Source organism: Trichechus manatus, unplaced genomic scaffold, assembly GCF_000243295.1.
Source record: "Trichechus manatus latirostris isolate Lorelei unplaced genomic scaffold, TriManLat1.0 scaffold00005, whole genome shotgun sequence".
NCBI lineage: Eukaryota > Metazoa > Chordata > Mammalia > Sirenia > Trichechidae > Trichechus > Trichechus manatus.
In genome coordinates this window covers 23,467,231-23,483,232 of record NW_004443941.1, presented here as the reverse complement: position 1 = coordinate 23,483,232, position 16,002 = coordinate 23,467,231, and the positions used below count along the sequence as shown (strand labels likewise).

General features: G+C 36.7%; 1 protein-coding gene across 10 annotated transcripts in view; it reads right to left on the bottom strand.

The window, feature by feature from the left end:
* THUMPD2 (THUMP domain containing 2) overlaps nucleotides 1-16,002 on the bottom strand; it is a 50,642-nt gene that overhangs the window by 22,452 nt on the left and 12,188 nt on the right. For all 10 annotated transcript variants that reach the window (XR_002824826.1, XM_004369533.3, XM_023735654.1 and 7 more), the window contains 3 exons: nucleotides 15,267-15,344; nucleotides 12,788-12,840; nucleotides 6,170-6,257 (listed from right to left, as the gene is read on the bottom strand). Coding sequence is in view for 9 of the 10 variants with exons in the window: in XM_004369533.3 (XP_004369590.2) it covers nucleotides 6,170-6,257; nucleotides 12,788-12,840; nucleotides 15,267-15,344 (219 nt within the window). In the remaining variant the exon portion in view is untranslated. The remainder of the gene's footprint in view (nucleotides 1-6,169; nucleotides 6,258-12,787; nucleotides 12,841-15,266; nucleotides 15,345-16,002) is intronic.

Genomic DNA, 16,002 nt, shown 5'->3' with positions numbered 1-16,002 from the left:
AGTAAAATAACCCCTGAAATCTCAGAGGCTTAGAGCAACATGTAGCTCATGCTATATGCCCACAGTGAGTCATCTGGGCCCTCTGTTCCTCACTCTGGAACCCAAGATGATGAGTGGTCATCATCTGGATGGAACACTGCCATCACTGTGGCAGGGGGAAAGATGGCATGGTAAATTGTGTGCTGGCGCTTAATGCTGCCACCAGAAGTGGCATGTCACTCCACCATTTAACTGGATAATGCATGTCAGTCACATGGCCACACACAATTTCAAGGTGCCAGGGAAGTGTAATCCTACTTATATCTGAGAGGAGAACAAGAAATTTGGAGGGCAAAATTAATTACTCCCACTCTGGGCATTAGATCATGTTAGATCTTGGAGTTACAGTAAAGATTCTAGATTCTATCCTGAAGGAGATGGGAAACTAGTGAAGGATTTTGAGCAGAGGAGTAGCACATCATTACATTTCCAAGGGATCATTCTGGCTGCTCTGAGTGTTAACAGGGAGGCTTGTTAGGGTGTTCAGACAAGAGAAGATGGTGGCTTAAGTTAAGAGTGGTATTGGTGGTGGTGGTGCGAAGTGGCTGGATTCTAGGTATTTTTTGAAGGTGAAGTTAACAGGGTATGTTGATGGATTGGATGTGGAATGTGAAAGAAAGGCAATGGGCTGGGAGGACTTAAGTTTCTGACCTAAACGCAACTGCAAGAACAGAGCTGCCTGTTACTGAGATGGCTGGACAGGAGAAGCTTTAGGGGAGATAAGAATATAGTTCTAGATGTGTTAAGTTTGGAATCCTATTAGATTTCCAAGTATGGCTGTCAAGTGGGTCATTGGATATATGGGTCTGGAGTTCAGGGGACAGGCTGAGGCTATAGATATAAATTTAGGAACAGTTAGTGTTAAATCAATTTATAAACGGTATTTAAAACATCACAACTGAATGAGATCATCTAGGAAGCAAAAGAAGCTAAAAAAAGATAAGTCTAAGGATTGAGTCCTGGCATTCTCCGAAGTACAGATGTCTGGAAGATGAAGAATCAGCAAAGCGTACTGAGAAACAGCACATAGTGATGTAGGAGGAGAACCTAGAGAGAGTGGTGTTCCCAAAACAAAGTGAAAAAAACTCTTCCAAGGAGAAGGGTGATCACTGTGTCAAAGTGCTAACAGGCTAGTAAGATGAGGACAGAGACTGCCTACTGGATCTGGCAACATGGAAGCCACTGGTGATCCCGACAAGAGCAGTTTCAACAGAGTGATGGCAATGAAAGCCTGATGGAAGAGGGTACGAGAGAGCATGGGAGGAGAGGAAGCAGGGACAGCAAATGTAGACAATTTTAGGAGTTCTGATGTAAAGGGAAGCAGAGAAAGGGGGTGACAGTTGAAAGATAATGTGAGCTCAAGAGAGGACTTTTAGTTTTTAAATTGCAAGACATTATAGCAAGTGTGTATGTTGATGTGAATGGTCCAGTAGGGACAAAATTCTGTAATAGGACAGCAGGAATGTAATCCAGTATATAGTATTATAGCTGGTCATGGACTGGAACAAGGACAGTTCACTTACTGTGATGAGGATAAACTGGAATATGTAGGCACAGATTCTGATAGGCTGGTAGATTTGGTGATGAGAGCATACTGAAGTTCTCTTTTGTTTCTAATACTTAAATGAAGTAAGAAGCAAGAGAGTTGAAAGTATAGGTAAGGGAATGACTTCAAAGAGAGAAAACAAAATCCAAGCTGTGAACAAGTGATAAGGACAGGAGGCGAGTAATGGACAGTGGTCAATGACTGGTGGACCCCATGGGGGTCACAGAATTGTGTTAAGATACTAGAGGAAGGGGACAAGAAGTAGAGAAGGTGGTTAAGAGCAGGATTCTTAAAATTGAGAATTTTGGAAGAGATGCCCTTATATGGGTAATGATAAGGTCTAGGATATGACTAATGCAGATCATTAGAGGCCAGGAAGCCAAGGAACTAAGAGGCCAGGTTATTGATTGGATACTGGAATCATAAAGAATTATGACAGGATGACAGCCTTCACTCTTACAGGAATGGGAAGGAGATCTGTATATGACTGAGATAATCTGATGGTATGTGCTTCAACAAAGGCACTGAGAGGTTTTCAGCAAAAGGGAGGAAGAATGATCCAGAAGGGGCAATGTGGGGCAAGCAGGACATCTACCCCACCTTCAGGCCCAGTGGTACATGGGGTGTGGGAGAAAAAACTTCCATCACCTGATATGGCTACAGAGGAAGCAGAGTCCTCAGTGGACAGCCAGGAGTCAGTCAGAGCCATACAGTACCTAATGGAAGGAAACAAACGTTCTTCCGGAGAGAGAAACTTTCCCGTCATGAAATTCTAAGGAGAATATCATATGGATCCCTCACGAAGGGCATTAAATGACACAAGGAACAATAATTTAAATGGCAATTTTGTTTAAAATTAGTAATAGTATGAGAACTAATTTTTATTAAGAACTTAAAATGTACCAAACACTGAACTCTTCCTTTCCAATGGTCTATGTTCAATGTGTTCAATGAGGTGGTTCTGCCTTTAAAGTTCTGTCCTTACCTTAGGGCTTTTCTAGCCATGACATTTATGTACACAGGCAGAGTAGAGAGGTGTTTATTTCTGTATGCTTATAACACCAATTAAGAACTAAGAGAACATGATATTCCTCCTTACTTGTTATGATACGTTAGAAGGTGAATCATTTATAGAAAACATGAACAGTATCTAACCTCCCTATTTTTAAATGTCATTTTTAGTGGCAGTGGCCTACTCAAGGTGGAGCTATTTGGACACTGCTCTGGGTACAAAGCTCAAAAAAGACTGGATCAAGGCTGGATCCACTGGGAGTACTTACACTGTAGGGCATCACTGCATCCCTCCAAAACAACTCTGCTGTGCTACTTCTCATGGCTTTAACAGACCTCCTCTGCTGGTGGTCATATTTAGAGAAACATTTCTTACTCTTGGTTCTAGGAGGGCAAAGTGACAAAAAATTTTACTGAGCGTTATCTTGGTATATTTTTGACCATTTACTTCCGACCTTTCTTAAAAATGCACTTTTACATAAAGATAGCATTTCAAATCTGTACGTGATTAGATAAATTTATATTTAAATATAAACTGTGCTGAGACCACTGGTAGTTTGGAAAAAAACAAGATGTTACTATAACTCTCTCCTTACACTAAAGGAAATTCCAGATGGATTAAAGATGTAAATGCAAAAAAGAAATCATGGATTCTGGGAACATGGTAACCTGAAAGTAGCTGCCACCTCCTCTTCTCCTAACTCCTGGCTACTTACTTCATCTGAGCCAAGTAATGCTCAGATCTAGAACAATTGGTGCTAAGAGGGGCCTTGTGCTTTGCTGGTGTCTCAGGAGAAAGAACTCGTAGGGAGCCTCCTTGCAGTGGACTGGGTAAGTGATTAGCAAACAGTACTAGAGCCCAGAGGGGAGAACCAATGGATCCAGGGAAAATTTTAGTCTTCAGAAATCTGTAGACCTGTAGGGAGACCAGTGAATACAGAAATTTCCTACAAGTGTCTCAGCAGAGGCTGACAGATTCTTCTTACACTGCCAAGCCCACTGCCTTTTACCATTTATAGGATTCTCACCATTTAAAATACTACAATAAACACACCGGAGTCCTCTAATGAGCCAACATAGAAAATAATGGCTCATCTAATGGAAGAGCGTTGCTCAGTAGCTAGAAGAGTACAAATAGAAGAATCAGAACACATACCTGGTGAAATCTGAACTGCTGGAAGAGACAGATAAGTATTTGAATAAAAGAAGAGCTTCCAAAGATATTTAAATGTCACACCAAAAAAGCTTTCTGAAGCTAAAAAAATATATACTTTTAAACTAAAAAATTCAATAAATGAATTAAAGTAGGGCATATCTCTAAAACTCCTGTTATAGCTTAGAAGATAAAGTTCAACAAAAACTCAAAACGCAGAGCCAAAATACTCAAAGAGATGGAAACCATGAGAGAAAGGATAAGAGACCTGGAGGACAGATCCAGGAAACTTAACATGTTTGTAATGAGAATTTCAAAACCAGAAAAAGGAAAGTTTAAGGTTAAACTCACTAAACAGTTGGGGCAGTAATAAGTAATGGAAGAAAGACTCCCTGAACTGAAGAAGAAAAAATAATAATAATAGCAGATAATACTTGTGTACTTTCTATATGCTAACACACTGTTCTAATCACTTTATAAATGCTAATTCATTTAATCCTCACAAGACTCTATGTGATACTACTATTATTTTCATTTTGCAAATGAGAAACTGAGACACAAAGATGTTAGATATCTTGCCCGAAGTTTCCAAGCCAGTACATGGTGGAGCCATAATTAGAACCCAGGCAATCAGACTTACCACGTTTCAGGCTGAATACAAAAGACAAGACAGATATGTAAGTATATTATGGTAATGTTCCTAAACTTAAAAGATTAAAGAGAAAAATACTGCTAGCATCCAAACAGAAGGAATAAGGTAGCTACAGCGGAAAAGAAAAACCAGACTGGCATCGGACTGCTCATACATAACACTGGAAGTTAAAAGACGAAGGAATTGCATCTACAGACCTCTGAGAGAAAAGGACTACACCTCTAGAATCTGATACCCCGCCAAGACATCGTATCTCTGCCAGGATAAAAGGGAGACATCTGAGGACACATAGGAACTCAAAAGGTATATGATTCAAGTACCACAGCTGAGGAAAACACCTAAGAAAAGACTTTAACCAAGCAACAAATAAGCCAGAGTACAGTAGAGATCTTAAATGGGGAAAGATGAAGAGAACAAAAGTGGTGAGAAACAATGCACTTTGCAATATATCTTTGTGTGCATATACAAAAATGTGGATGTGTTTCACACAATTAAGTCTTAATTAAGGATAATATAAAGTAAGCGCTAAATAAGAACTTCTGAAACAGAAGCTATACGCTTTAAGGGAAATTCTGGCATAGAATAAACCATCTGGTTCAATCCAGTAGTTGGGGGTTGAGGGAGGTAGAAGGATAAAAATATTTCAAAGGCCTCATTGTAGAGAGGAGTAAAGGTGGGGAATGGAAAAGAAAAAAGTACTCTGGAAGTCTCATGACTGGGTAGACGGGGAGGTTGTCGAATATAAGAATGTCTTGGTGGTAAAAACAGTGTGTCTTGGCAGAGAACAGAGTTGATATCTTGTTTTAAAGTCAAAGTAGGGTGATAGGTGTTTAAGAGAGCTGGAAAAAGGAAACATTACTGGAACAGAAAAATGAAGTAAAACCTCCAACTTCCGGGAAAGCAATGGAATGAACTGCAAGTAACCTAATCAAACTAGCAAAAATAAAGATTAAACAGTGTAAGAAGTAACAGTAAAATAGGAAGAACACCATCAAGGGTATCTGTCATAAAACACTGAATTCTTTCATTGAAAGAAACTATCAGTGGGATAAAAACAGAGCTGTATAGTGTGTTTGTAAGAAACACACTAAAAGTGATACATGTTGAAAATAAAGAAATATTAGGCAGATGCAAACAAAAAGAAAGGAGTGAAAATATTAATAAAAGACACAGTGAAATTTAAGTTTAAACACTAATCAGGATAAAGAGGACTTGTGTAATAAAAACGCACAATTCATGATGAAGTATTAACAGTCATAAACATGTATATTATCAAGTCACATAGCAGCTGAATGATGCAATAACCAAAAAAAATGTAAAAACTTAAAAAATAAAATAACTGTATGAAATTTCAAAATACCTTTTCAAAACTGAACAGATTTGTAGAGAAAATGGTAAGTGAATATACAGAAGACATCCCTTGACTGGAAAACGTAATTATTTTCTTAAGTTCACAGAACATTTTCAAAACTTCATCAAGATTCTGATCGTAGAATAAACAGATTTTAAGTAGAGTTTTACATTTTCTGAATGTGACTCAAAATAATAATACTAATAAAATGTAGCAATCTTTTGACTCAGCACTTCCATAGCCAAAATACTCTCAGAAGTTCAACAATATACAGACTTGTCTATCACTGCAGCAGTTTGTAAGCGTAACTGGGGGAAAAAAAAAAGAAGAAGAAACCAGATGTCATCAGTCTGAGACCGGGTAAGTTAATTACGGAAAGGGTGTTGCTATTAACAACAATGAAAACATTTTCCTTACTTGAATTTCAGCGAGAGACGCCATTGCCCACGCTATGGTTGATCGCAGTCCTGCTGTCTGGATGTAAGCTCTGTTGGCTAAAGGAACCCTACAAAGCAAAGAACCTGATTATATAGCAAATGTTGTTGTTAGCTGCCGTGGAGTCACCTCTGACTCATGGCGACCTTATATATAACAGAATGAGAACACTACCAGTTCCTGCACCATCTTCACAGTCTTTGGTATGTTTGAGCCCACTACTGCAGCCACTGTCTCACTCAGTATGCTAAATATTGCTGTATGTAAAAGAAGAACATGATATAAATGATTAACCCATCCATCCCTGTGAATCATTTTAACATATTCATCAACACAGAGTATTCTCTAAGTTAGAGAATATTTTAACCTTATTACAAAAATACCTTGTCTAACCGGCCAGTACGGTGCTTCAGAAAGGGAAAACTTTTTAGACAATTGAAATTTAAACTCTTAAGTGTCTGATTTACAAAAATTTAATCATCTATGAGGGAAATCTTTCTAGAGTGTTTAAATACTTTCCTGTCTTATCATATAGAATAGACCTATTCCTGCTGATGTGGAGTTATCAAGAACATAGTATATTGTGACACGGGTGTAATATAGAAAGTGGGACTGAATGGATACTAACACTTGAAATCTGAATTCTGTAAGTACCTTTTGTAAACCTGCTTTTTGCTCATGTGCATCTTTTTCAAAAGATGAAATAAAGCAGGAAACTGCACTGTCTAAAACAAATTATTGAATTCAGGGCTGAAGCAGACATCTCCAAATGATTCACTGCTCTACATTATTTATCATTTCATACTTTATCCTCCACCTCATCATCGCTACTATCAGTGTTTCTAGATTTGTTAGACATATGCAAAATATCATCTATTATTATTCCTATCTTTCTAATGCAATGAACAAGCAGCATCTCCTAGGAGATTTCAAAGTTTTTTAATTTTTAATTTTATTTCACTTGTACAATTTGTTGGTAAGATACGGAAAACATGATTTCAATAATTTGTGGTAGGCTATCCTGGGTAGGCTTATTCCAAAACCACTAACATTACACAAAGCCAGACTGCTCTCCAAACGCTCCTTAAAGACTTTCAACAGAATTCCAGGCATACGAACATTAAGTATTTCTTTCTTTCACTATTTTGTTTCTCATCTTTCTTTGACTTTATTCTCCATTATCCTGTTTTTGGTATATTTATTGCCAAGTCCCCAAAAATCTTACAATCAGATGATGTACCCCTTTCGTATAAAATAGTATAACTGCATATTTACTGTTATAACAAAGAAGCTCTACATGATAAACCCTTGGAAATTTCACTTTTAATAAAATTTCTTTAGGAAATAACAATCCACACTATAATTCATACTGTACTCATAGACTTGTAATCAGACAAGTAAACTACAGGTGGAAAGACTATAAAATATTTTGGTCAATGCATCGTGCTTGCACAGGGTAAGCTCTGCAATTGTCTTGCTACAAAACACACTAGTTAAAACCAGAATTGTGAAATTATTTTTTATTCCAGGTATCAAAAAAAAAACAAAAAACAAAAGTAGACTCACTAATGAAAAGAAAATAGTCTTTGTCCATATACATTACAAAGTGCTTTTGTAAGTAGCAGTGGTTTAGGTGGAACCTTTGAAAGTTTTGACAATTATGTATATATTTTTACTAACAAGACTTTTTATTTTATGGGGCCAACCACATTACTATGTGACAAAAGTGAACGTCTTCTTATTTTGCTTAAACCTGGGCAAAACTGATCTGCCGTAACTTCAACAAAGGAGCCCCATTATATCAGTATAACAAAACTATTCAGGGGACAGGCTATGTTCAGAAATAAACTCCTTGAAATTAAAAATAATTCTCTACTCTCAAAGAATCTGGTTATTGTTTTTAATCAGATTTTAGCTGGCCTTTACATAGTACAAAAATACATGTGACTTTGATCCTCTTCTTACATATGCATTTCTTCTTTATTCTCTTATACACAATCTATCATCAAGCTAAAGACACCCTACTCTAGATCGCTAGCCTAGACTTGTCACCTGAACTCCAGATTTTCTTGGACGTTTTTCACCTGAAGATTACCAAGGTACTGCAAATTCAACAAGTATAAACTGAATACACTCTCCTTTTCCTGTTTTTCGTACCTCGGCATATTTCTTCTTTATTTTCTTATGTGTCTCGTACCATCAATACACTGGATATCCTTACGTACATGTCCAGGTTACGCTTGTCACGTCAACTCCAGATCTATCTCTTTAAATATCTACTTGGACTTTTTTCACTGAATACACTGTTTTTTTACGCCTGGATTTTGTATTTCAGTGACTGACAGCAGTATCTATAGTTGCCCAAATCAGAAATCTGGAAGTTATTCCACTCGTTAATTATTTCTTGAATTCATGGCCTCCTTTTTGTTACCCCACGTTTTGTCTCAGTTTAGTTCCTCATTAGGAGCCCTGGTAGCACGGTGGTTAAGTGCTTTGCTGCTAACCAAAAGGTCAGGAGTTCGAACCAACCAGCTGCTCTGTGGGAGAAAAACGTGGTAGTCTTCTACCATAAAGATTACAGCTTTGGAAACCCTATGGGGCAGTTCTACCCTATCCTATAGGGTTGCTAGGAGTCAGAAATGACTTGATGGCCGTGGGTTTGGTTTTTGGTTTTAGTTCCTCATCATTCATTGCCTAGACTATGATAAGATTCAACCTATCTGCCTCTCTTTTTATGGTCCTCCATTTTTTTTTTTTAATATAACCTTCTTGGTTACTTTTCAAAATCACAAATTTGATCATACCACTCTTCCCTTAAAATTCTTATTGCTTGTAAAGTAAAATCCAAGTTGTTTAAGACAGCTTACGAGACATTTGTTCAGTCTCATCATCTTCCATTCTGTCTACATATGCCCTGGCCCATCTGTACTAAACTACTTGCCATTCTCCCACACAAATCAAGCTTCCTCATACCTCTGTGCCTTTACACATGCCATTGCTTGGCCTGGAACATCTTCTTTTCTTGTCTATTTGGCCAACCCTTACTAATTATCCTTCAAGTCTCCACTTCGGCAATACTTCTGTATATATAGCCTTTTGATCACCCATCCTCCATCAGAGTTAGATCCTCTCTCCTAACTCTAGTAGAGCATTTATCACATTTGTTCCACCACTATACTGAATTCACTGAACTCAATAACCATCTTATTCATCTTAGAACTTTGCAAATTTAGAACAATGCTTACCATATAGTAAGTACTCAATAGATGTTTCACTGAAATTAATTAAAAAATAATAATCTTATTTACTCTAGTAAATGCTTCTTCCCTTCCTTCCCTCGTTGCTAAACTGTTTAAAAAATGTAACAGTTGAAACTTATTCAGCACTTACTGTATCCTAAAAACAGTGTCAAGGATTTTCAAATGAGCTTCACTACAAAGCACTGCTTGCTGAAAAGTGAAGAGGACTGGAAGCACTTACTGATGAAGATCAAAGACCACACAGCCTTCAATATGGATTACACCTCAACATAAAGAAAACAAAAATCCTCACAACTGGACCAATAAGCATCATCATGATAAACGGAGAAAAGACTGAAGCTGACAAGGATTTCATTTCACTTGGATCTACAATCAACACCCATGGAAGCAGCAATCAAATCAAACAATGTATTCCACTGGGCAAATCTACTGCAAAAAAACCTCTTCAAAGTGTTAAAAAGCAAAGATGTCACTTTGAGGACTAAGGTGCGTCTGACTCAAGCCATGGTATTTTTAATCACCTCACATGCATAAGAAAGCTAGACAATGAATACGAAAGACCAAAGAAGATTCGACACCTTTGAATTATGACGCTGGCAAGGAATATCGAATATGCCATGGACTGCCAAAAGAACAAACAAATCTGTCTTGGAAGAAGTACAGTGAGAGTGCTCCTTGGAAGCGGGGATGGCAAGACTTCGTCTCACATACTTTGTTATCAGGAGGAACTAGTCCCTGGAGAAGGACATCACGCTTGGTAACGCAGAGGGTCAGTGAAAAAGAGGAAGACCCTCAACAAGATGGACTGACACAGCGGCTGCAACAATGCGCTCAAACATAGCAATGATTGTGAGGGTGGTGCAGGACTGGACAGTGTTTCGTTCTGTTGTACATGGGGTCACTATAAGTTGGAAGTGACTTGATGGCACCTAACAACAACAACAAAGCACTAAAGTATGTACAATTATTCTTCTGATTTTACAGCAGAGGACTCTGACACTTTGCCCAAAGTTGAACAGTTAATTTGTGGAGAAGGCAGAATTCAAATCCATGGTTCTTATCCACTATGCTATACTGTATTAGGTGATGTGTACAGTGTGGCACAGCGGTATACAGTTAAAGCCCTGTGTGGCTACTGACATCCCAAGGGTTCTTTTCTGCAAAGAAAGCAGAGCTCTATTATGACCAATGTCTTTAGGAACTACTAAGACAAAAATTTTTATGTGGTTCTCATACTTCACGGTTGCTCTATCCTCTGTTTCATCACTTCGGACTTTTTACTACCATCAAGGTCACAGGCTGCAGTCTCTGAGCTCCACTGTCACTGCCATGTGCTGTTTAATTCCCCCTCTCCTTCATACATCAGCAAACTGTTCTTTTTAGTCACATGAATCATAGAGACCACGTCCTTTCCTTGCTGAGGTAGTCTAACTAATCACAGAACATCTAATGTAATCTCATTTTCAACTATTGCTCATTCAGGGGCTGAGTCTTACTTTTCAGACACACACTTTTCATTTGCAAACTTCTAGGTACATTAGCAGTTATTATTCGAGATGCCATAAGCAGGGCTTCTTGAGTGTTTCTAGCAAATATTCAAATAATAAGATTTAATGCCTTTTAAAATCATTCATATAAAGTTCATACATATCTGTTAATAATAAAAGAGCATAAAATTTAGCATATTTATATACAATTAAACACTTGTCCTTTATTTGTTGCTAAGAATCTCAATACATCAGTGTTGTACTCAGTCAGCACTGCTGGAGATGAGATGTTCCTCATAAGTCAACCTTCAAGATACTTAAGCTCACCCTTTCAGGGGCCTAAGATGAAAAAATGTTTACTTAAAGAATTATTCAAAAAATATATTTCACACTTTGCTGTTCTGATATTCTTATCCTTGTCTTGGTGACCAGCAGTAATTACACTGGGTTGAAATGTGGCCATCTTTTGGTTCTCCCCACCCTTTCTGTAAGCTATTAGTTCTGTGGTCATTGTACCTGATTTTGTCAGCACCTGTCTCACCCACTGCTTTTTACTTGCTACATTTAAACTTTTATGGAATTAAAAAAAGTCAGATAGGAGCAATTGTTCAAATTAAAGTCAATCTATTTTACAAATACTTTGCAGGGGTTAGGGCCTGGTGCTCCACAGGCAGTAGAGTAGGGTAGCCTGGAAAACTCTTAGGTGTAGGTGTAAGAGTGGGTTAGGTTTGGTCTGGGAGAACTTGGAAAGCATTGAGGTATGTGGGGGCCCAGGGAAACCAATATGACATCGAGGTATGTGATGATCTCACAGGTGGTAGGGTGATGAGAAATTTTATTTAGCTCATGATCTTTGTAATCTAGAGGCTGGTGGGGCCTACCTCATGACTAGCACACAGCAAGAACTCAAATAATTCAACATTTATTGAATATTTATAATGTTCTCAACACTGTGCTTGTCAACTGCTATAGCTCCTCACCAGATGACAGCTATTACAATACCCTTAAGGCAGTTTTTTTTTTTTTTTTTTTTTTACATCCTGGTTCTAGCTTGCAGATGCATATGTATGAGCTAGGGCAAATGGAGTATTCCTGAGGCCTTAAACACATAGAACTTTATGATCTTCAAAAAAATTCTATTACTAAAACCATCTAGAAAAAGGGTATCTAAACCACTTTGCTTTATGTACACAGGGCTACACATATAAAATCTTTTGTAGATGCCCACAGTATTTACATATTCCCAAGAAACTGAAAATCACTATTTTGATCCAATCAGCTTTTTCCCAAAGTACTTAGAAAAGGATCTGTAACATGATAAAGATTCAATAAATACTTTTAAATAGAGAAATGTACCACTTGTACTTATTATTATATAGTACCCTGCTTGATTAGGGAGGTACTTGAAGATTGAAAAAAACTGGCAATAATCTCCCACACTAAAAGAATTATGGACAATACACAAGGTAAATTTTAAAAATTATACTGTATTTTCCATTTTTTAATTAAAACTCCAAGATGCCAACAGACTAAAATTTTTAGCTTAAATACAGCCTATGAAAATCATAATAATAGAAATAATATAATGATAGAATTAGATATAATTGTTAGTATTAATCACGTAATCAGTGTATTACTATGATCAAACCTTTTACAGCTCAAAATGGTCAGATTAAATCATATCCACCAAACGCCATGACAACATTTTATTAGCTCAAAAAAGAACTCAAATCCTATGCCTTTATCCCCCTCTGTTATATCAACGCCTCATACTATAAACAAAAACTATAAAGTTCTTCATTTTATAAAATCTCCTAAGGGACCATCTCAAAGCATAGAATACAAGTATTTACCTGAAAACAGGAATCCCTACCACCGAGTAAATGTCATTTAGATGTATAAAAATCTGAAAGAACAAAGACAGACATTAGAAAGGAACAAGAAATTGCATTACCAAACTATTTGAAAACTTCAATTTTGAACCTATACACACTATATTTTAATAACAAATTCCAAGGTCTTATTTACCATATCTGGAACACTGAAAGTAAGTTTTTGTTTCTTCAGCAGAGACAAACTAAATTTTAAGTACATTTCAGAGAAAAATTCTGAGGTCAATGTGGGTATACAACATGAAGAATTACGTTATGAAGAACTCAAGATCAACTTTCTCACCAGAAAGTCTCTGAATTATTGTAAACGAATCACTTTCCAGCATTTGTGCTAAAGGTTTCCTAAATCCACCCAAATTCTAAACCATGGTGGTATAGTGGTTAAGAGGTACGGCTGTTAACCAAAAGGCTGGCCGTTCAAATCCACCAGGTGCTCCTTGGAAACACAATGGGGCAGTTCTCCTCTGTCCTATAGGGTCACTACGAGTCAGAATCGACTTGATGGTAACGGGTTTTTTTTAATAAGATTCTACGTCACACAGAGCCTTCACAGTCTACACACACTCACGGGGTAATAGAAAGCTTTCTTCAAGCCACATATAGAGAAGCAAAGGTGCCCGCTATTCTCTCTCTACAGTCTACAAGTGGGTTTCTTCCTCTCTTTATTTTTTCTTCTGTTAGGCCATGAAGAAAATTTAAATGCCTCAAGTTATAACCAGTAGCCTATATAAGTTTTAAAAATAAGAATCTTTCTTACTTTTGTAGTCTGATGAGGTTTATGGAATATTCTAACAATGTTGTTTTAGTCCTAAAGAACATTTTGATCCCTGATACTTTCACCCCAAGGATATTTTTAACAGAAGAATTTTAATCAGAATTATGCTAATGTTGATCAATTTTCATCAAGAAAAAAATCATCTGAGGTGAACTCCTATTAGTCAATTTAATTCTTCGATCAAGTGATACATCACAGCTAATCTTTTTTTTTTATATGATTCATTTTAGCAAATTTATTGGTATTTTAATCCTTTCCTTTTACAATTTACACTGAAGATTTGATACACTGATCTTGTTTTATATATTGAATGTTATTAACAATAGCTTCTCCCACAATAAAATTTCTTTGTGCCCACATTTTTCCATCAATTTCCCAGAACAAAATTTAACATTTGATTCTTCTGTCAATTTTTAGCCACAAATTTTACCAGGTGTTATTTTAGTGATACGAATTTTGTTTTGATTATTGCTACCAATAATAACTATTACTAATTGCAGTAAATGGCTGATAGAAATTAGTTACACTTCTTCATTTATGAGCTAATCTATGAAAAAATTCTGAGTAATCGTGAGTGAGAGAGAGAGTCAGGGGGAGACAGAGAGAAGGAAATCAGGAGGGAGAAGATATGAGAACTAGAAAGGGGGAGATAAGAGGAAAACATCTTCCAACAAAACATTCTTGGGTCAAAACAGGGCTTCCAACTGGCTCGAACCCCTGCTGAGAACTTGCATTTCTAATAAGTTCCCAGGAAGTCATACGTAAGAATCACCTGGGGATCTTGTTAGAATGTAGATTCTGATTCAGTATATCTGGGAGTAGAAATCCAAATTCTCAGCAGAGGTTCAAACCAGAATGAACTAGTTCAAAGTCCTGGGTCAAAATACTTTGAAAAAACTGAAGGCTGTTAACACCGGAAGTGGAAGACAGGAAGGACAAGGTAATGGATCAGGCTTGCTTTCATAAATCTTTGTAATGTATTGTTTCACTTGATACCATAGACGTGTATTATTTTTTTAAAACCGAAAAATGAAAAAACTAAAACTTAAACAACACAAAATGTTCTGATTTATTTGGCCAGCTATTAATCTATTTAAAGGTAGACAACAAGTAATAATTTTATGAATTAATGAATCATAAAAATGACTCAATATCTGTCAAATTTATGAGATAGTTTTTAAAAAATAGAGTATTTTTATAACTAGTATTTTTCTCCACGTTTTTGACTTTGATGCCATTATGAAAGTAGTGTAAACTCATTAAAATAATCTGGAAAATAGAGAAAAAGAAAAAAACCCATAATCCCACAACCCCAACAAAGCCACTATTAACAACTTATTGAATTTTGTGTAGGCCTTTCTTAATATGGATGGTACAGACTATGATGGATTATCGAGATTGTAGAGACTGTCATCTTTACAATCTTACAATAAATGTTTTCCTTTTCTTCAACTGTGACTAAACAGCTCTACTTCAAAAAGCCCTACTTGGATAAGACATTTTCATTGTGAAGATTATCTGCCAAAACTATCTTCACTATTCTGCTGCTAGAGAGAAAACAGACTTTTGGATTAATGTACAATAAGAAGACCTGACACCACTGACACCGTCTTTAAAGAATACGACAATATACTCTGTAATTAAATGAAATAAAACATTCATTACCTCTAAATTTGGATTCCTCAAATCTGCTTTCCATCCAAATTGTTTCATAAGAGCAATTCCAATGATTCTTCCTACTTCCTGGAAAAGTAGCAAGTAATAGAAAAGATAAAAATACTAAAAATGAAAATGTTAAGATTACAAATAAGCAAAAATTAATAAAGCCTGTAGGAAGGCAAGTCAGGCTATCTGATGGTAATTTAGGGTTGCAATATTACACTAAAGCATTTTCCATTGAAGGCAATAAGGCTGCATTTTATCCCCTCCAAGCTTCAAACACATCCCATGGCATTAGTATCTATTCATCTGTAATCTCTATTTTAGTAAATTTAGTTACATGAAATAACCAAATCATGACCTGGGTTTTAAGAAATGGATGCAGGCTTAAAGAAGTGTTTGAGCTATCACAATCTTACATGTTTAAAAATAACCAGATCAGCAGCATTATAGTCAAACTTTAGGGTCTTTCTGATTTCAAGGATGGTTAAAGGACTCTTTATGCCCTTTGCATCACGGAGCTTTGTGAAGGGCTAACTAAAAAGGTTTCCCATGTAAACTTTTTGTGGTGCTTGCTCTCCCTTAGATTCTTCAGGCCTTGGGTTATTTGTATATTTGTAGTCCTGGGTCCCCATGACAGTCACACATACAGGGCCTGGTGCAGTGTAGCCATTCAATAAACACACAATTGAACTGAACAGAAACTCTAAGAAGCTTAACCAAAAAAAAAAAAAAAAAAAAA